The sequence below is a fragment of the Lepidothrix coronata genome, unplaced genomic scaffold (assembly GCF_001604755.1).
Source record: "Lepidothrix coronata isolate B3197 unplaced genomic scaffold, Lepidothrix_coronata-1.0 Scaffold126, whole genome shotgun sequence".
Lineage (NCBI taxonomy): Eukaryota > Metazoa > Chordata > Aves > Passeriformes > Pipridae > Lepidothrix > Lepidothrix coronata.
The window spans coordinates 1,585,043-1,607,883 of NW_016690306.1; the positions used below are offsets into that span (position 1 = coordinate 1,585,043).

The 22,841-nt window shown below is 44.5% G+C and overlaps 1 protein-coding gene across 1 annotated transcript in view; it reads right to left on the minus strand.

Moving 5' to 3' along the window:
- Positions 1-13,254, minus strand: part of SNTB1 (syntrophin beta 1) — a 111,742-nt gene extending 98,488 nt beyond the window's left edge. The window contains exon 1 of the mRNA XM_017826410.1: positions 12,707-13,254. Within this exon, the coding sequence (XP_017681899.1) occupies positions 12,707-13,229 (523 nt within the window). The 5' untranslated portion in view covers positions 13,230-13,254. The remainder of the gene's footprint in view (positions 1-12,706) is intronic.
- Positions 13,255-22,841: the final 9,587 nt, after the last annotated feature.

Genomic DNA, 22,841 nt, shown 5'->3' on the forward strand with positions numbered 1-22,841 from the left:
AAATGTCCTTCTGAAGCAGGAGTGTTCAGAGGGCTGAAGCTGCACCACAGGGATCCTTTAGCCAGAACTGAACCCCAGATGAGTCAATGCCAAAGGCACTGCAGCTGAAGTGCCATTGAATCAGACTTTTTTCTCATCCTAGCATTTATAAAGGAAATAATGTTCAAAGGCATTAGTTATTTTTGCAGAGCATCTCACTTGACTTTTCAGAATCAGTTATTATGCTTTAACTGGGTACTTTTTATGTAATACTGAAAAAGCTTTCTTTGCAACACTCTGCCAAAGCTGTGATTACAGGTTTAACATTACAGCTTAGTTTCAACTTACTATATTTTCTAATGATACCTATATTTAAAAGGAAAAAAAAAATCCCATAAGGTAATTGGGTTGCATTCCAGGCCTGGAAACCTCAGGGCTCCTGAGCTAATCCAAATTCTCCCAAGAACTCAGACACAAAATCCAGCAGACTCCTACCTTCTTGTGATGATACTATTTTGTCACTTTTCCATCACCCTTAAACTGTGGTCACAACTTTGCACCTCTTTAGAGATAAGGAAAACCATAAGGTTTGGCTGTTAGCCAAGTAGCCATCAGCAGCTGACAGAGCCTGCCCAGAAGCACTGTTCATCCCCAGCAAGGATCTGCCAGCATTCAGATACACAAATCAGCCAGCCGGGACAAAGTCAGCAAGCCAACGTTTTGATTATGCAATTACTTGTTCAGCTACAACTGCAGGTTTTCCTACATAATCAGGTTGATAAACATAAAACTTTTTCTGGTGTTGCCTCAAATCTTAAATGATGTAGTCAGAAGCCAGAAAGGAGGCAAATGATATCCAGAAAAATCCAATGGGAAGAGGAGCATTATGTTGCTGGCTCAGGGGCAAGCCACGCAGAGACTATGGGCTTGGTGTACTCTGCAAACCTAGAATCTCTCTGATGACTGTCACAGTCTGGCATTATACACTGCAATGACAGAAAGGTAGTAGCAAACTCAAATTTCTGCTGAAGAATCGTCTATGCATTGACAGTGCTACACCCAGACAAGTGGACACAGACAGCAGGGTCTGGGTGGAGAACACAGACCCTGAGAAAAACCAAAATTGCAGGTGCAGTCTCCTGTGAAGCATTCCAGCAAATGAATCAACCCAGAGACTCCTTCAGGGCAGCTATGATCAAGACTTTTCCATTTTCAAAGAACAATTAACTTAATCTACACTGCACTAACAACAAACAAATTCTGTCAGATATGGGCAAATGCATGTACAACATGCATGCAAGCTGTATGTGTGTGCCCACTTGCATCCTGTGCCTATGCAATACTGCTGACAGGCATTTACAGCTGTGCCCACACTAGGGCTAGGTCAGCTCTGGAATTAAACAGCTACATTTTAAGGCATTCCTAAACCAACATCAGCCAGTGCAATAGAGAAAATAAAGAAATAAATAACATATTGCACGTTGCCCCCATAGAAATAATTTCGTACCCTTTATGGTTTCATGAACACTTGATTCCTTCATATATAGAGTTCTACACGAAGTCTTTAATACAGTAAAAGCTAAAAAAGTAGCAGGTCAACTTAATTTACAGCTGCATTGAGGAGATATTAAAATTACACCTAGAAGAGCTATTTTATGCAAGTTTTAGAGACTTAAGAAGTTTCTTCCTTATTTCCTTTTGTATTCAAGGTTTCCACTGTGACTTTCACAGAAACAAGGAAGCGTAGCCCCAGAACTATGACTAACTGAAAAGATCAAACGTAAACGTCTTACAGGAGTTCATATAATGTTTCACTTGTGACTTCTCCACTGGAAGCACATCTATCTTGGCTCATACCAAATATACATCCTTATTCACTTCATACAATGTGCATATTGATAGAAAAGTAATGGAACAAAGTGATTGAGGAACAGCATATCTAAAGTTTCCAAAGAACTGAAAAAAACCTGCACTCATTGAAGCTAACTATGTATTTTAACAAAAAGGGAGAAAAGTACTACATTGAGTTGCTCAAAACTTTTTGGCTATGAAAATTTCTTGTGATTAATGTGATGCGATTGCAAAGACTTTCTATGAGGAGATGGTACATTGGGTAATTTTCTGCTATTCCACACAGAAAATTCTACTTAGAAAAGGTTTTCAATGCAAGTTCAAATCAGTCTTTTGAAAGCAAATTGCTTTATTCTTAGATACAAAATACCATTTCACATTAAAACATCATAAAGAGTCCCACAGAAACTTGCGTGTTTTCAAGTCAGCTCTTCCCTCAAAAACCAAAGGGTGTTTGTTCCTCAGTGTTTTGCTAAGAGAGTGAACCTTGAAACCTCTCTAAGGTCTTAATACTATATCTGCATATAGACAGAAAGCTCTGGCAGTAGTTGAACAAAACCTCAAGCATTAAATACTAACATTTCAAGATATGCCTAGCAGATAAGTTCAATATATATAAAACAAGATCAACACAGAATGATCCTCGCAATGCAGTCCTCACACAGGCAAAGTCCAGAATCATTTCAGTTTATTTTTATTGGGTGTAATTTATAATATGCCCAGACTCACTACTTATTTCCTCAAGGCTTCACAGTCAAAGTGCTGCTCTTTTGATAGTCTATCCCACATGTTTATTAAAGTAGATATAACAGAGTGAAAGGGAAACATAAAACTGACAAAGGATCATTTTTAGTTTCAGGGCAATTTTATATGCCCTGAAATTTTATATGCCATCTCTTAGAACTTCAATTTATGGCTTTCCTTAATGGAGCCTTTCAGGGTCGATTTTAATGTGTTAAGTGGAAATTCCACTGGTTTGTTACTGCAATGCTTTCTTCATGGCTGGTCTACTCTCATACATCACCTAAGTCTGACTTATTTATACAGACAGACATTCACTGAATGGACAGGGAACTTCTTAAGACTAGCTGCTTTCACTTGCATTCTTCCTGAATTAAAATGTGGTTTTCTTTCATTGCCTTTTTGGCCTGACATTTCTCCAGCGTTCCACAAACCTGAAGAAGACTGAAGTTACCATAAGGGGTTTTTTCCCCTTTTTTAAGTCAGGAATAGAGATTTCCTCCCAAGAGTCACATGAGAGCTGTGCCTTACAAACGTCACAAGAGCATCAGCCTGCAACCCCAACCTGACTGCTCCTTCAAAGGAAAGGGTAACAAAAGCCAGGAGAGCAACAGTGCCTTCAAGCATACTAGCTGTGGCATCTGCAGGACCTTGAGGTCTGTCAGCAGGTTTAAGTGTTGCTTGTGTTTCTCCTCACCAGCGTGGTCAGGACTTCAAGAATTTGGGCTATGTTAACCATTTGACTGGTCATTTACCTGAGCTTCTAAAATCTAGATGGGTTTAATTTAGACAGAGCGCAGTAATAACACCTGAAGCTCTTAATGAAAGGCCTGCTGTCATCATCCAAGTCATTCCAGCTTGAAGCTTGCTCCCCTTCTCTTGCAGTAAGCACATCTTCATGACTTTATATTACAGAGCTCACAACCAGCCACATCCTCCGCTCTGGAAAAGGCTTCCCAGGGTGAAGTACAGAATCAGAATGACAGAATCACAGAATGGTAAGGTCGGAGAGGACCATCAGTGGGGTCATCTGGTCCAGCCTCGCTGCTCAACCATTGCACAGGACTGCATCCAGAGAAAGTTCCTGAATATCTCCAGTGAGGGAGACTCCACAACCTCTCCATGCAGTCTTGAGCTAGGACAGCCCACCATGCCACCCTCACAGCAGAGAGACCCAATGGGTAACACAGGCATCAGCTCAGCCCCTCCAGACCTGGCAAAGGCCCAGCATTTGGTACAACCATGTTGGCCCTAAGCGCATACGAAGGTCAAGCACCAAACAAGAAATGCCTGTTGATGTGACTGTTAATTAGAGGAGTATGTATATAAACACATCTTCCCGTGTGTGTCTCCATGCCCAAGGATGTACTTATGTGATAGGAATCTTGCTGGTTCTCCGGAGACATTCCTCCATCCCAGCCACACATCACTGATGAAGGAAACTGGGTATCAGGAAACTCTGGCACTACGTGAGATAGGGCAAGTAAGTTAAAAGGTGCAGGTGTTACCAAGAACAACATGTTCTTTGGAAAACAATTGTAATTTGGAAGCCTTTTTTTCTGTCCACAGTATCCTCAACAGAAAAAAAAACAAAAAAGAATCACAAAACTAACCAACCAAACATAAAAACCCACACAAAATAAATCAAACAAAAAAAACCCCTCAAAAATAATTCAACCAGCAAGTACTGAAGGCAAACCCTGCTCACCTTATTCCTGTAAAACACTTCTGAACATCGAGAAATTAAATACCTCATTTGGCGTCATGTCAGCAAGAGAAGGATCCTTCTGGCTACCTGGGAAGAGTAAGACCAACGGGAAGCCACCTGCTATGAGGGAAATCGTGTCTGCCAGTACATCCTGCCAGCCCTGCTACCAGCTCTGTCCTTCCAGGCTGTTTTGCAGGGACTAAAGCCCAAAGTCTGCATAAACAGATTAAACTTTCACTGTCTGAGTTAAAACCACTAGCTTAAAGCAGCCTCATAAGATACATGCTGGATAACACTAAACCTCTCTAGCATCTTCATCTTCACACAGCTGCCTCTTGCTTCCCTTGCAGAATCAGAGCCAGTGGCAGTTAAAACACGTCAGGATGGTAAATCATCCTAGAAATAGCAATTATTGAAATAACTCAGACAAAAGTGGAAAAATGTTATTCCCATGGTATAGTTTGCCATACTCTCCCATAACCACTTGATTATGTTGAAAGCCAAACAGGTACTGCACCAGCTGTATATGCCTACGGCAAATGGAACATAAAACTTAACTAATGGCCCTATTTCCCCGAAAGGACACATGAGGCTGATAAATATTCCCAAGACGTCATTTTATCTGTTGGATCAAATCAGGTAAATTGTGCCTCCTTTGTAAGAAAAGAATTTATATTCTGATAACAGCTTTTTAAAAAGAAAATTTTTTACATTTTCTTTTAATGTTATGATATATTTCTAACTTTCTGATGCTTGGAAAAAGGATCCTGTTTTTCAGGTACTTACACCAAAGCAGGAATTCACCATTTTTAGCATGCCATTAAAGTGAACAGAAGCTGTTTACACAGACGCACGCGCACACACAGAAGTTACCCACCTGTGTGCTGCCTTGAAGCAGCCTCACTGCTCAAATACAGGTCATCTGTAGAAGAAAATATCCCAGAGCAGTGAGGAATAAATGTAACCACAGTTTTCGTTTTGATGACTTCTAGAACTGTGCCAACAAACATGACTTCCAACAGTTCGTGAAAAAGCTGCACATCATTTTTAGAAGGAGTGTGCTGTATGTTAATCATTTCTAATCAGAGACAGTTTCTCCACGTCTACTTTTCTGGCTCATTTCCTTACAATTAAAAATTCAATTTTACCCAATAGCTACAATACAGATGTGCTGCTTTGACAGTGACCGCCTGTGTTTTGCCCTCAGCACATGCACAACGAAATTTGTAACCAGTTCAGTAGTTCAAGTTCTAGACAGTTCAAATTAAAGCCAGACTGTAACAGAAGTTTGTGCAGTAGCAGGAGTCGGAAATTCATGTTTGCCAAAGAGTTATGTGGAAATTATGCCCCTTAATTGAATTTATGTGAAGGAACAAACTTAACTCTACAGCAAGGCCGTATCTAGTGTTGAAGCAATCTGAAGAACTAGTCACAGTTGATTAAATCTTTTGTAGAGCAAGTTCGTTAAGTTATGTTCTCAAGAAAAGTATGTTTTGACAGCTAAATGGATGGTGAACAAACCAATTCTGTCTTTTCCCAACTTCTCCTGCAAGCAAAGTTAGGTAAAAACTTTGGTGTCCTCGTTCATTACTCAGTGTTGCTGGACTCTCAGATGCTGCAAGATGCTGTATGCCATAATTTCAATGAACGCTCTCTCTCCCAGAAGTGTAAGGCTGGATCATTAATCATCTTAGAAAGTACAGAGACAAGGTCTCATAGAGCAGCTTTCCTGGTCCTGCAAAATAGCAGCCAATGGATATTTATTTAAGAGCATGAAGGAGGCTCACAACACACCTTCCAACAAGTGGCGTGAGTGGCAAGTAGCACTCCATGCTTTCTATATACCTTGTAGCTTCTCATGGACTTCTCTAGCCCAAATCAGCCATGTCTCACCTTGAACATCTTTAAACTCCCTCCCTGCTTGCAGAGACACTCCTCAAGGCATGTACCAAATGCTGCCATTCCCCTGATGCCATTCCTTCCCATCTCTATAACAAGCTTTGTGCTCCTGCCAGAACAAGACTATTCCTCCTATTCAAAGTCCTAGCTCTTTCCCAATCTGCCATAACAGTACGATGGTCTCCCTGATTGCTCTAAGAAAAGATGTCCTGGCAAAGACCCTCAGAGCAGACACACCTTATGCTGACAGCAGTACTTTTCTCTGCTCAACATAGCTTTGGGTCTGAAGAGGTGACACAGTTGAGCCAAGTGAAGCCCACTTCACACCAGCTACAGTTGCTGTAGTGACACCAGTGGGGGTAGGAGAGCAGAATCTCACCTCCACCCACCATGTCAAGGCCAGCAAAGCTGTGTTCTATGGGCTACTCACAAACTGTACACTATAAATAGTTAAATTTATATTATTGTAGTACCACTACAATCCCTTCTCCACTAACTATTTTTCTGAAATGCTTGAAGAATTGTTTCAGACTTGGAAAGCCAGAGTTTCGTATGCAGTACTGGGACAGCTTTTTTCCCCATCACATTTTGTTCACTGATGCTATTGCTCTCTTGAACTACTGTTTCCTCCAATTTCCCTTCTATTGAAGTAGCTGTACCAATTCTAACAAGTAGCCATGGCAACATAATTTTACAGAATAAACTACAAAATAATCCTATGATCAGAAATCTAAATTAGAAAAATGGAATGGAAATAATGTGTTCTTAAAACCTGGAATTAGATGCCTACTGGAAAGGGTTACAAATAGATGTGGTAAACTCTCCAACACTTACAAACTCTGAATGAACAAAAGTACGTGCTATACTTAAAGCCAAATTTACAGATACCTTACTAACAAGAGAAGTTCCACACCATGTATTATAAAAACAGTGAGATTAAGAGAGTAAAAAAAAAAAAATCATTTCTATCTTACACCTGAAACTATCAACTTATTTGGATCAGCACCTGTCCCAAACCCAAACTGTTTTGAATTACAGACACTCCTCATCAGCTCTCTCAGGACAGATATGCAGTGATCATTTTTGACCCAAACCCAGTATGCAGCAGGGATGAGGAAAGGCCAGTGCCTCTGGCATCACCTTTGTGAAAATGCCTTCTTGGAAGAGTGGAACTCATCTCAAAAGAAAAGGCATCTGCCATGGGAAAATGAAGACACAAACACTGTTTCATTAACCACAGCAAAAGCCTTCAGCTTTCCATTTTACTCTAATGGTTTAAAGATTCTTCAAAGAGTTATACCAAGATTTCAATTTAATATTCCACAAAGGAAGTACTGCTGGGATTTTAAAACAGGCTTTTTTCTTTTCTAATGATACTTAACACGTATAATCTGCATGTGCAATTGAATCCCAGATCTCTAGACATTTAATCTTCTGACATCCTTAAGGAGATGGCAGTAAGTTACTTCTATAGGGCTTAGTATACGATTTCCAAGGTGGGTAAGTTGACAGGGCACCCTGCACTTGGTCCAAATAAATCCAGGAATTGTGTTGCCCACAACTGCCTTATTTTCTTTACAGTAACTGAGAAAGAGGACTCATATGAGAATTACTGCAAAGAGGATGTACTGATTTTTGTCTGTGAAAGGTGATACAGATTGCCTGGACTGCTAAATTAGCCTGTAATCTAATCTAATCAAAGAAAGACACATCAAGTGTTGCCACTCAAGCTTCCCCATCAGCTGCAAGTAGCTAAAACAATCAAAACTGAGATTCTCAGGAATTGCATAGACCTGGAACTCTTGAGAATAAGATTACCTGTTCCTTTCCCTTTCAATTTCACTTTTAAACTGATGTGCGCCAAGAGCAGCTACACAGGCTATGAAATAGGGTATAGCCTCTAAATACAAAGCATTTCCCTAACTGCATATTTGCTGCACACACATACAAAAAAAGACTGTTTTCTCCATTCTTTATACTCAAAGTATAAAGAATAACTACACATACAATTTGCAATCACTGAGATTTACAGCCCTGACCTGACTGTAGTAAGTAATGTCACATATGCATTTTGTAAGCACCCTGTGCCTCATTTTTCCTCTATACTTGCAAGAGACACAGTTTTTGGATTAATATTATATTTTGTTAACACTAGAAATCTCCTGTTGACCCTACTGAAAGAAACACAAAAACACAGATAAGATAGAAAACTAAAGCCAACAAGCTGCCCATGCCTATTTTATATTATTTCAACATGTAATTCAAACAGGCAGAATTGCTTTGCTTCACCCCCAAAAAAAATTTAAAAGGGTGGGAAGGGGAGAATCCTTGCAATTCTTACAGAAATATTGTCTGGAAAATAATACATGTTACTACAGTACAAACTGCATCATGCATATTCTTACATTGCTTTAAAGCTGTGTATTACTCCCAAGAAGGCTACAGAAGATAACTATAGTCTACTGTCCATATGCTAAAAATCACTATGTAGGGGGTGGCCTCCCTGTGGGAAATTTATGCAACCCCAAAAAGGCTGCCAAAGCCACTTCTCCAGGGACCTTGCAACTGTGTTAACAGGGAAGCACTGAAAACCAATAAAAACTCTAGCAACACTAAGAAGATGCTCCTTTTCCCACTACACACCTTCCACCACGAACATCACTAGCTCGTCCACACACATTAAGTTAGGAAAAAATACCCTGCAGACAGATAACAAATAACACTAATGTGGGGGGTTTATCTTCACATCTCAGTAAAGCACAGGCTACTTCAGTTTTTCATTTTTTCACCAAACATAGAGAATACAAGTAAAGCACAACCAGTTCGGTTAGAGAGCATGCCAAGGGACTGCTCTCATCTAGGATGCTTTGATAAAAACAAACACCTTTTGTGTCTTGAGAGTCACTTGAATGTAATGTGCTTTACACAGCACAAGAGGGGTTGCTTGATTTTCCAAAGTGCTTATTTAAGAAGTCCAAATTAACAGAAGCACAGGGAAATTATATGTATAAACAATAGCTGCCATGGTTATTTTAGCTTCCTTCCACACCCGCAAATACGCACTGTACAAGGAGGCTGCCTCGTCTCTCATGTCAGGAAATTCTTTCTGCTTCTGAATGCTGGTGAGAAGCTCCATCCTTCTGTACTGAACACCTGAGAAGCCATCCAGGGCTGACAAGCTCAACACCAGTCCCTGCTCACTCTGCCTGCTTTGCTCCCCCACACCCATGCCCAAGCTGTGACAGAAAGCTCACAGGAAATTAAACCTGCAAGCAGAAGCAGTTCACCCCTGCAGACAAGGAGACAGCAATATTTCTAAGGGCTCAAGTCCTTTCCTCACCATCACCTCCCTCCCCTCTTGACCCTTCTGCCTTACAGCTTCTCTTATGGCAGTATCGCCTATTATCTTATTTCCCTTCCTGGCCAACCCCACACCTATAAGAAGGAACTTTAGCTTAATAGGTGGACTATACAAGTAAAGACTGATGTCCTTCAGGGATGGAAAATGAGAAGACAGAACAACCCAGCATGGCTATTAAATTTGTTAGAGTAGGATCTCTCCTATGAGGCTTTACAGCTGTGCCCCGCCTCCCCTCACCAGCACAAATACTGCAGCTATGTCAGCCCTAACCCCTCAGCAAATCTCTATTTCCACCAGCTCAGAGACAGAGATCAATGCAGCAAAAGGGGCAAGTGTTAAAACGAAGCATTCTCTCATCCCTTCTCTTTGCAGACCTTTCTCCTCCCACCACCCATCCCGGTGCCAGCCCTGCCTCCCATACAGGGTGCATAGGTCTGCAGAGGGATTTTCTGCTCCCTTCCTCCCTGCACAGGAATGCAGGAGAGACTACAGTTTAGTGCTGAGCTGGTAAATGCCTCATTTCACTGAGCAAGCGATTCTAGGCAGGACACTATATAACAGGCAGACTCTGTCACTCTGATGGTTGGGTGTATTGAGCCACACTGACCACATCTTCCCTGCAATAACTTCTAGGAAATTTTCAACCATAAGACCCTTTCCAGGAATGCATAGTGCACTGGGCAATACTCAGAGCCCTGCTATCTGGGAAATATGCCTCTTGTGCTTCACACCTTGCCATGCCTTTGTAAATTCGGCTTTCCTGGACTGGAAGTCACATGCAAATCTCAGAAACTCCCCAAAAATGTAAATGGTGCACTTTGACGCTGGAAACACGTGCTGGCTTTGCTCTTTGAATTGGAGAAAGAGTCTAGAGAGGAGCTGCACACAGGTCTTGCCCTGCCCCAGCGCACACTGCTTTTTGCCATATACAACTCTCTAAGAAGTCAGGAAATGGCAAATTCCTATTGTCTGGAAAAAAAGGACAATCAAGTCTTGCCCTCTTGTACTTTCAAGGGTAAAAAGAAATTTTGGATTTCTCTTCCTTTAGTAATAAAAATACCATTTTAGACTGTGCTACTAAAGAATGAGCAACAAATTGGGCAACAGTATCACAGAGAATTGTTTTAAACTGCCTGTTTACACAAGCCATTCACGTAGAGTGGGTCCCTGCTGAAGGGAGCAGCGCTCTCGGGGCAACTTTTAATTCTACATAAGGCTGACTACTGAAATATGCTCTCGATTTACAAATTACAAAATCAATCGTGGAAACAGCTACTGAGGCACATCAGCCTTCACGGAGCAAAGAAATGCGAGACAGCTGCGATGTCAAAAGGAGTGAAGGCGAGTGCTGAGTACACACTGAAACGGCTTCGTCTTCACTCCTAAACAGGAAGAAAACTGATGTGTTTTAAAGACTCATACAGCACCAGTGTGCTCAGGTGTTGTTACTGCAGGCACTAACAGAGGGAGGCAGACTTACAAGCACTGTATACTCATTAGATCACAGCAAAGCTCAAACATTATTACCCGGTCTCCACCCCAGGAAGTCCCTTAAACTGCATAAACAAACCAGTGACAAAATTTAGATGCAACAGCCTCAATTCAGACCCCACAGAGAAGTTCGTATTAAGACTTCACAGGTATCTTTGTGAACTATGCAGCTGCAGTGCGGGAGGACGAGAGGCGCTTTGGTCCCGCGGGGAGCGCGGGGCTCACAGGGAGGAAACACAACTGCCCTCGCCTTCCTAAATCCTCACGGGGCACGAACTCCTCCGCACTTTTCACTATCACGCGGACAACCCAACAGTTTCTCAGCACACGCTACTGAAGAATGCATTTTATCACCTTCCCTCCCCTTCAAACTTTTCCTGTAACATTATGCCATAGTTGGTTGCTCACGGCTGATCCTCAGCTGCACCTCCCAGCCGCCAGCAGCACCTCCTTTGCTTCTCGGAATAACCACCAAAAACACGCACGTGAAAAAACGTGCGGTACCGAAAGGGCTACAAGCACAGTAAGGTGGGAGCGCCCGTGGCTCGGAGGAAAGCGATGGCACAGGGGAAGGCAACACCGCAGCATGCTTCAAATGCCATTGACCTCCGGTTAAATGAACTTCTGGGCAAATATGTAATCACTTTATCAAACACGCGCCAAGGGCATTTCTGAAGCTGTTCGTTCTCTCAGGTGGAGCAAGTAAATTAGTCTCTGTGAGGAGACGGGGATCAAACGCCTGTGCACGCCTCTCTCCTCATGAACTTGCGGTCTTGGGAATGTGGCTCTGCTTCTTCTTACTCCCTCCCCACCATCCGTCCCGTTCTAGGGGGACACCCTCGCTTCACGTCTCCTCCACGCACACCAGCGTTTGCTCCTTTCTCTGGGCTCGGTTTGTAAGGCTACTTCTTACAAAACTGTTTCAGTCACCCCTGCGAAAGGAAAAGGCACTGCTTTGCAGGGATGGCTGATGTGTCCGTGAGGCACCACCAGCTTCATTTAAGCTGCTTTGCAGCCCCCACTGCCCTAATCGGGAGTGGGGTGGTGGAAGGCGAAACTGGACAGAGGGAGGTGTCGGGCGTTTCGAGGTAACTACGGAAAAGTCACTCAAGCCCTTCCTTTAATACCGGGGAGAACGGGGGGCCTTTACTTCTTTAACCCTTCCTCTCACGGTACCCAACTCCCCCCACCTTTCCCGGGCTGAAAAGATGCGAAAACGTCCAGACGGCAGATCCTGAAGATCGCTCACCCTGGAGGTGTGTGGAGGGGAGTGGTGTCGGCCAGGCTGCCACCGGGAGCTCAGAGCCCGGGAGCCGACCCGCCGCCGCGACCAGACGCGACAGCGGAGGCTCCACCGGGCGCGCCCGGACGGGGCTGTGGGGGCTGTGCTGGAGGATACGAGGGCGGAAAAGTTCAAGCCCAGCTCCGCGGCACCTCGCTCGCCCCTTCCCGAGGGGCCGCACCCGTAACTCGTGCCGTCGGGGGTCCCGGCGCGGCGCGGGGTAGAGAGTGTGAGCTCTCCCCGCTGGAAATACGCCCGGAGGAGCAGCAGGAGATGCGCGGCATTACCCCCTAACCCCCGGCTCGACTTCGCCGCCCCTTCGGCAGCCGAGCCGGCCCGCCCCAGAGCCTCCCGCTCTTGGGCGCACTGAGCCGGCCCGTCCCCGCTCCCCTACCTTCCAGCAGCACCTCCTTGCCGGCCCGTTTGAGCGCCTGCACCGCCTCGTCGTGAGTGGCATCCCGCAGGTCCGTGCCGTTGACGGCCAGGATGGCATCGCCCACGTAGAGGGCCTGGGTCTGGTCGGCTGCCAGTCCCTTGAAGATCTTGCTGATGAGGATGGGCATCTTGTTCTCCTTGCCTCCCTTGATGCTGATGCCCAGCCCGCCCATCTCCTGCTTCAGCACCTTCACGCACCGCTTCTTGTTGGAGACGGCCTCGGGCACCTGCTCGGGGGGGTCTGTGAAGGCGGTGCGCACCGCGGCCGCCCCCCCGCCGCCCTCGGCCCCGCGGCACGCCGTCCCATCGCCGCCCAGCCCGTTGTGGGCCGCGCCGTCGGGGCGCTCCTCGCCGCTCAGCACCAGCGCCTCGCCGCTCAAGTTGGCCAGCACTTTGTGCCAGCGCTCCCGCACCAAAACTTCCAGCCAGCCGCTGCGCTGCGCCCGGCCGCCCCCGCCGCCGCCCGCCGCCGCTACCGCCATCTTAGGAGCATGCTGGAAGCGCCGAGTGACGGCACCCCCGGCTCGGCACAGCGCGGCGGACCCGGACTTCAGCCGGGGGGCGGCGAGCTCCCGGCGCGGCGGGGAGGGGCGAGGAGCCGCGGCCGCCCCCCCGGGGCTGCGCCGGGGCGGGCGCACCTGGCGGCACCGCCCGCGGGGTGGGTGGGTGTGCCGGGCGAGGGTGTCCCGCCCCGGCCATGGGTGTCCCGCCCCTCCCGCGGGGACACGTCTCGGGACCCCCCTGGCTGAGCCGCGGGTCCTTTCGAGCTGGGGGTGTGATGGCACCCAGCGCTGGAGGGGCCCCGCCGGAGCGCCGGCAGCTGCCGTCTGCTGTGGGGTGTAGAGAGGAGTTGAAGGAAACCGGTGGCAGGGAAGAGATAAGGAAAACCCCCAACTCCTTTTTTTTTTTTTTCCACAGAGATTTTTTTTCTATAAAGTGGATTAAAACTAATAGGTAGCCCAAAGGTAGTTAAATTTCAACAGTATGAAAGTAAAATTCAAGTTGTTTCACGGCTTTGTGGGATGGAGATGTTAAGTGCTTATGACAGATACTTTTGCACGTTTTGAAACTGTTTTCTATGCCCTTTGACTACGAATTTTAAAGGCCCATGGAGTCCACATTTGTCATTTTGCAGCTTTTCCCATGCACCCTTCCCTCCTAGGAAGCAATAGGTGCCTGACAAGGGACTCAAAGATCCAGCTTAGGCACCAGAGAGGAGAAAGCTTTCACATTCCTGTTTGGAGATGTCCCCAGCAGGCCTGGAGGTGCTACCCCACAGCAATGTGACTCTACAGACACGAAGCACCTCCTGAACTGCCTTTGTTTCTGCTCCTTGCAGAGCAGCTCTGGCTTCTTCCTAAACTGGAATGAAAACTCCGGCAGTTCTGAACCATTTGGTGTATCCCAACTTTGGGAAGGTTGGGATAGCTAATGAAGTTATTAGTCCCAATCATTTTGGCCACATGAGTCATGTGGGTCTCTAAATACAGCATCTTGCTCCTCTCTGAAGTGATGCCATTAATTTCTGACTCCAAGGTTTTGCTTCCAGGTACTCACACATGCCCCAGATTAATGTGGGCTGGGCAATTTGGGATTCATCTTCTCAGCATGGGGTTGGACCTACATGTGGGATTCTCCCCAGAAAAGCTTGCCTTGGTTTAGTGGAGTCTGTCAGACCACGCTGCTCACACTGAGCTACACAGAACACATTCCCTTTCCTCCAAAGGACAGCAGAAGGAGGCCCCAATCCTCCTTCATCTGCAGCCTCACCCAGGCTGCACGCAGGTCCCTCCTCCCAGTAGGAATGCAACCCTGCACCTAGGGAGAGCGGGAATCCACAGGCAATGGGTTATTCAAGGATAATGGGTGGGTGGAGAAAAAGCAGTCTGGAGAGAGGTCTCTTCATTTCTCATGTTAATTAATGCAAGGTGAAAAGCTATAATTAAGTTTTCAGGACTGTGAATCCAAAGTGAAAAGAAGCATGTCCCGTTAAACCTGAACAAGGCATCCTTTTCTCCAGCTAATTCCTCACTACCTGATTTAGGTAGCTCATGTATAACACTCTGGATGTTTGGGTTGGTGGTTTTTTTTAGATACCATTCCCAGGTGCCAAACATAGTTAATGAATGTGCTTGCTCAGTTGCAGCAGCTTCAGGTAGGTGAGAGAAGGATGGGAGGGAAAAGACAGGCTTGCAAAAATTGAATGCTACAATGCCAGTTGTCATAGCACTCATATTCCTGCATAGCTCCAAGCCCAAGTGACCAGGCCAAGTTATAAAATCAGGCACCTCTGCTTGGTAAATTGGCTCTTACCAGTTATTTAATGTTTCTTCTTTATGAATTACTAAAGGATCAGTGCTGCTTCTAATGGGAATGTATCTTTTTAACATAGTTTCAGAAAATTCATAAGGAAAGGATATTCAGATGTTTGTGTCCTGTTGTGAAAAGGTAATAGAGAAAGGAAAGTTAATGTTTAATGCCTCACACTTCTTCCACACACTGTGCGTTTGGGCCGTGTTTACTGAGTGTGTCTGGTTCTCCAGTGGGGATCCTGTGGAACTGCCTGGTGTAGACAATTGCACTGCATGTATCCGAGAGCTGTGCTTGTTCCAGCTATTTTCCTTTCCTATTCCAGCAGAGGTAAATAATAAAGTTTCCTAAGGCCAGCATCTGATATATGGGTACCCCGTACAAAAAAGGCTTTGTAGCAGTCTCCATTGCTTCCTCTTCCCCCTTCCTGCCCACCTTGGAGCTATAAGAAAAGAGAGGTGATGTTTTAATCTTGAAAATAGAAGTAGAAAGAAGATAGTATAAGAGATGCTAAGGCACAGATCCAAGGCAAACAGTGTCCCAGATCATCTCCCCTCCTGGAGACAGTGCAATTGATACCTGATGTCTGTGCTTCTCTGTCCTAGGAGTGCAGGCTTGTAATTGTGTTTGTGTATCCTGAGTCTTTGTGTACCCCAAGAGCAACTTCTGGCTGCTGAACTACGTGTGAGAAAGAAAAGGTGCCTTGAGACTTCTCTGCTGGTACCCCTGGCAACATTACTATCCCCAGCCCTGCCTCAGGTCTGCCAGTCACACCTGCAGGGGTAGTTTCTGAAATTCAGGTTCATGCAGCAGGAGCAGAAACAGAAGATAAAAACAGGTGTTTAATTGGGTTTGCAGCTATTGGATGCTCAGGTTTGCAACAAATAAAACTGTTACTTCAAAGTCAGCTGCTGGTCCCTAATAGTTTCCAAGGCATAGCAGAGTGCAATCTCCTAATTTCAGCTGCAAGCTTCTCCTGGCTATGTTTCTGACATCATCTATAAATATCCACACTACAATTGCAGTGTTCAGTGAGACTCTTTGCAAGGAAGCTGGGATGCATGGTGGGATTGGCAGAGGACTCAGTACTTCCAAGCTCCCATCTCTAGTCACCAGAAAGGCTTTCAGCACAGACAAAGCTTAGCAAAAGTCTCTCTCCATCAGTTGTCCTTCTGAAAGAGTCTGCTGTGAAAAGCAGAGCCTTTCAAAAAAGTCAAATAATCATCTTTTGATGTTTGTATTTTAGCAGTGTGTAAAAGCTTGAACTAGATTAGTGTCCTTTCTCATATTGTATAAACAAATTGTTAGGCAAGATAATGCTAATAGCTGCTATTGACCTGGAGGGGCCTGTGGGCTCAGCTAAAGTCAAGGGGCCAAATGGAAGAAGCGATTCAGCGAACTGGAAGAAGTCAGTGCATTGGAAAACACAGCAATGGCTTCCCGGGGCAAGGAGCACCGAGGCATGTCCAGGTCATAAAGGGCAGCAGTGATGTCTGAGGTGTCCAAGCAAGGTGAAGGGATGTGGGATCTGTGCATGCATGCAAGAACAGAAATACAAGAAGAACCATGAAGAAAGGGTTGTGAGTGTGGCACTGAGGATGTTCTTCAGGCTCAGCTTTACTGGAGAGGCTACTGGAGATAGAATGAGGACCCTGCCTGTTCATGGGCTTTTTCCCCCTGTTTTCAGGCAAAGAGGTCAGTGTTCACATATTATATAAATAAACTGTCCTCCTGATAGCAAAATCATTGCAAAGCCTCATATGCAAGCTCACCACTCACACAGTGGTGCAGGGAACACAGCTCCCACTCCCATCACAGGCAGAGAAGGTAAGGACACAAGAGAGCCTTTCTATAGCCATGGCTTCTTTATGACTGTCTGTGCTTTTCTATAGCAGAGATGTAATTTTTGAAGGACTTTTGGGACATGCTCAAACCCTTCTAGTGTCTTTTTTTCTTTCTTTTTGCATTATTAGTGTTGCAACAATAGCTCAAAGCCAGCTCAGCTGAAATTCCTTTACGTTGGAAACAACAGGGTTGTGATCCTTGAACATGTTTCAGATGATAGAAGTTGGAAGAAATCAGGTCTGGATAATGACGTTCCCATTTTGTTACCCTGACACCGACCAGCTCAGCAGACGGATCTAGACAGGAAGGAAGTCCAGTGTCAGAAGGCCAGTACTGGAAACCCGACAAAAAATGAGAAAGCTGGAAAGGAGTCCAGTTCCTCCAGTGATCCCAAACACTGTTCAGCAGCCAAGTTTAAGTTCCTTTCTGAGGAACATGCCTGAACTACTAATTCCCCCATGGCAGCCCCTCCTATGTCTATGCAGGATGGGATGCAGCAGGGCAAGCTCCAGCCCTGATGCGGATGTCCCTGTTGCACAGTGGGGGGACCTCTCACTTGGCCAGGGTCATGCCTTCCAAAAGGCATTGCTGGTGGAGGGCAGGCAGTCCCACTAATCCTCACGAGCTATCCACCCTTTCTCAGTGTTAAGGGAGCCTGTTGGCTTTAAAGTCAGCATTGACCAATCATTGCTCATTGGTGCTGGTGGGGTTATGAAGATGTCAAGAGTGCCTGAAGATCTTCATAACCTGGAGGCTGCATTATGACTTATTTTCCAAATTACAGAAGCATTGTTTTTCTTTTCCTGGTTTGAAGCTATCCAGGTTTTTCCACACATCATGGTATTTAGAAATAAAATGAATGCATAGCTGCTTGCCAACAAACGCTTTATGCATTCAGTTTTTCAAAGCAGGAACCTACTTGTGTGCACATGAAAGAAGTATCTGTGTGAAATCTGTATGTGCATCTACCTAAGTCACATGTTAACTAGGTAAACTGAGAAAATGTTCCCACAGCCAGGGAGTTATGGGCCAGGCTGCAAACGAACCTATCCCTTCTGCAAATACAACTCTGGCACAAGTGAATGCAGAAGCTGGTGCCAGGCAGCGTTCAGGTTTCTTGTGCGCTCACATCTGGGGCTGTTTCCTGATACAGTTAAGAAGACTTTTAAAAAAGACAAGCTCAAGCTCAGAACTCTAGAAAGTTTTACCTTGACTTCAAGCAATTTTATGAAAGAACTAAATCAAAAAAATCTGAAAATAAAGGTTCATATAATAGTGTTGACACTACAGCAGAGTTTGTCCTGTTTTGGTGTCCTGCACTTGCTTTGCAGATCTCTCTCAATGCATTAGTTTCTTAACTTTTTCATTCCAAGTTACTTTGATCTTGCAGTTTCTTGAATTGGTTTTTTATCTCTTGCATACCTATCTCCCCCCCGCTCCCTAAGCTAAGCCCAAGATGTTTTAAATGCCAAGGTGAGAGGTTTGCATTGCAGCAATTCTTGAACATATAATAAATAATGAAAAAGGTGGTGGAACCCTAGATATCATCCAACATGTTTCAGCTCTGGTTTTCATTTTCATCAGAAGCAGATTAATCTGTTTGGGTGTCAAAGCAACAAAAGCATTTTTTACTATCCTGTTCTTTCTTGGTCTTAACCTATGGTTTTTTAATGTTGTAGGGGTGAGATATGTTGTGCGTTACAACGTGTGGTCCTGACCCCACAGTCCAATGACTTCATGCCCTTGTCCTCAACCTGTCAAATCCTGTGCATTCCTGCAAGTCTCACTTGGAGGTGTCCTGCTTTCCACTCTGCTGCTGCCATGGTGTCTGTGAAACACACTGTCCACGAGGTCTTTGGACTTTTCCTGTCCTGGGATCTCCTGTGGTATTCACTGCTCGGGTGTCCCCAGGTATCTGTTCCTGCAGCGTGCTGCTGACAGCAGGAGAGAAGCTGGCTGCTGTGCAGGTGCCAGAACTGTTTGTTTCCTTTGTGCAAAGTAGTTCAGCTAGAAAAGCTAGTTTGCTCCTTCTGTAGCCTAGAGCTCCAGCTGTACCCTGTCACAGGTGAACTAAGGTCATTTTCCTCCTTTCCATGCAATTCCCAGGGTCATAAATCAATCTGTTACGATGGTGAAAAACAGCAATGGATTGCTCAGACAGAAGGGAAACGAAGAGAGGAGTTTGCAATTTGGAAACAGACTATTCTCCAAGATTGGTCCTGCAGAGATTATGCTGAGCTCATGCTATGACTTCAGCACAAGTTTGCCTCCCAAGAGCATCCCCCAGCCCAAGAGAGGAAAACAGCATGGTCCTGCTGGTTACCAAAGGAGAAGGGCTCTCTAGGACTCCTTCAGGACCTTAGCAAGGCTCCCCTACCTGCCTGCCCTCATGGAAGCAGCAACTTGATACTCCAGGCAGGAGAGATGTCCCAATTCTGTGTTCTCCAGAAGCACCTTGCTTTCTCATTGCCATCACAAGAGAAGGCAGAGAGGTCAGACAGCTCCTCCAAGCTCTGCACTGTGAATATGCAGTGAATGTGAGCTGCAAACCAGCAGTTGGGACTTTGCTCCCTCCCATGACAGGGCAGAACCTCATCAGAGAGGAAGTAGCGGATTTTCCAAGAAATGGTTGTGATGTACAGAAAGCCTGCTCCATCAAGGAATAAGAGAGTACAGAAGTATTACTGGAATGCTAGAAATAATAGTGCTCACCTCCAGGTCCTCTGTAATACTATTATATTATTTTGCATGTGCACGTGCCATTTTCACTTTTGTTTGTTTGTTTCACTTTTGAGCTCTGCAATGACTTAGTTCTATCTCTTGTTTCACACAATATCTGTGCTAGTTCTCTTCTCACAGCATTGTAAATCAAATGTAAGTCCAGGGAGGGCAATGGAAAACTGATCTCAGAGAAATAAGAATCAGCCTCGCTGTATTTTTGATTCTTGGATGTTTCTCCTGTGCTCCAGAAATAAGACACAGAGTCCTTACAGTTAATTAAGATGGGAACCATCACATTCAGGGGACTAATGACAATGCACTTCTTTGCCCAGATCAAATTATAAGGCAGGTCTAGGAGGGAAATGTTGAAAGTGTGTTCTTATTTTAGTGTAATCAGTCTGAGTTAGTGTTCCATGGGCAGGAACCTCCTGAAAGAAAAATAAGGTCAGACCCAAGCGAGGCAGGGAAGGTGTGTGAGGCAGGGCAGGAGCAGATCCTGTACACACAATAGATACCTTCACTGCTAAGACTGTAAAATGACCAAAGTTCTTTGCTAAATCAGGTATTTCTGTTGGAAGTAAAACCACTGTATTTACAAATCATAGACAAAGTTGATTTAAATTTCACTTTGAGAAACTGTGAAGGTATTTGACACTGAAATCTAAGTGAGATTGGTTCTGTGACATTAAAGCATCCTTTATTAATCCCACCTGTTGCACAATGCATTCTTGGACAGATGTTTGAGCCCTTTGCCCATCTGCCTGAAAGATTCCTTAAGCAAATTTTTTTGATTGTTGTTTGGTTGTGGATTGTCTTTATGTCAGTATTTTTTCATGTATAAGCCCTGGCCTGCAAGTTCTGAAAGCCAGTGTTGAACTGCCTGGCCATGGACAAATCCTTATTTTTTGTCCTAGTTCCCTATCAACTAATTGATAAAAGAATACTGGATTTCTTTTTAAAGTACTTTAATTTTCTTTAATGGAAATTATGATATGAGCTCACAATGACATTTCTCAATATTCAGGGTGAAATTAAGAGTTGAGAAAGTCACAGAGGATGCAGGAGCCTCTAGATGTTATCTCTTCCTCACCACCCTGTACTGCCAAACCACATCCCCATCAGCTTTTCCATCCTGTGCACACTCTTGGTAGTGTGATAAGGACACAGGCTGCCCTACCCTACCCTAACCTACCTTACCTTATCCATTCTGTGTACCTTTCACTGTCACTGCTTCTGCCCAAAGAGCGTACCTAGATGTAAAGCTCTTGGTGTTGGAGCTTTCTGATACATCACTGATACAGGTAACATACTAACCAGATCTGGTTTTGTATATTTAACCCAGAACTAATATCTAATCCAGAATTAAAAATCATATTTAGTATGGAACATGCTGACTAATTTTCTGTCAGAGTGGAATAGACTGAATCCTTTTTAAAATTAGTATTATAGTGAAAGTGAATTTTTTGCATCTTTTTATAAGAATTTTGGTCTTTAAGTAGGAGATATTAGTTAGATTGTGCAAAACACACTAAATGGAAAACATAGTTTCAAAGGCTGGGTGGTTTTTGAAATATTGGGGTTTCGTTTAGTATTTATATAGTATAAATTAAAAATAGTTTGTTAAAATGAGAGTAGTAATAGCAATTGCATAATGTATTTAACAACTGGTGGGATAGTCATCACAGTTATTTAGCCAAGTATACTTCCTCTGGGAATCTGGTTCTACCATACATAATGAGAAAAAACACAGGGGGGAGAAGGGGGTGATTTTAGCAGAATGTGTTTCTTCGTGCTAATGCAAATACAGAACAACTTTCTCACTAGATTTGAACTGAGACAAATAAGCGTGAGCCTCTGAAATACAGCACCAAGAACACACAGGAGGGTAGCTCTGGACCACTTCCCAGTTGCCTACAGCAGTGCTTCTCTTTTTTTTCTGGGTGGGAATCCATTATTAAAACATAACAATAAAAGCACGATTGATGAACATTTAATATAAGAGTAAAAATGCCTTCATGATAACAGTGATAAACTTGTATAATTGGAGTGTGTGCTTGGCCAGGGAACACAAAATTCCTAAAGATAGTACTGTTTTGAGCCTGTGGGAATGAGTTTGGTTTTTTTATCCAGACTCTTTAATGTTGTTTCAAGGCTGGGATAGAATAAATGTAGGGAACTGCAACCAGCAGAGCTGGGAGCAGTCTGGAAAAACAACTCTAGCCTCGTGAAAGAGCCTACATAGTGATCGGTAGCACCAATCCAGGGCAGTGGAGGTTGAATTCATGGAGCACAGATCTGGAGAAGGTCTTGCAATGGGAAATACACCATGTGCTGCAGAATGAAGATCCACTTGTTGGTGGGCAGTTTAATATGTGACTCCTGCTAGTCTTTCACAGCTGTCCCCTGCCCTATCTGAAGGTAGCAGCTACATCTTACTGAAAACCAACATTATTTGGTAGCAGGATTATTTTATTTATTTTTTTTTTACATTTTGTTCATATAATACTGTATTCCAATTCCATTTACTGCCAGGAAACTCTCTTGGCCCACTGTTGGCAGCAGCTGCAAAATCAGTGTGAACAGTCATATATCTGAACAGCTGTAAATGTTCACCAGGGTTTGTAAGAACCAGACATCCCCAGGCCCAAAAGACCCAAGACTTACAGACTTTTGTGTACCCTTTTGCAGACAGTCTGGCAGCTCTGAGCGTTCATCCCTCCCTGACATTTGCGAGACTCTCACAATCTCTGGTGCAGTGATGGACAAGAAGGTCTAGATGGGGATAACTGTAGAGCTCTAAGGCTTCAAACCTTGCACATCTGCACAACAAATGTGAAACATCTGTTGTCTCATGGAGAGTGTTTGTTTCCTTAAGAAAATCCCTTAACTTATTGGGGTCTTGGCTTAGGGTAACGCTCGCGCGGGAAATCACGTCTCTTGGATGTGATGTTTGGCTCACTATCCACGTGGCAAATGGAGTGGCTATTGTGAGGGTCCCTGCAACAGTGTCTTCTGACATATCAGAGACTCCCTGAACCACCATCCTGCTTTGTTGGGATTGGGGTCCTACATGACCTGCTACAGATTATCTTAAACCATGAGCAAAACATCCCCTATCTGTCCTTACTATGTGCAGAAGGCTGTTCTGCATGATCATTTCTGAAACTTCAGGAACAATTTCTACTAAGTATTTAGAAGTAGCTATGTAAGTCTGTCAG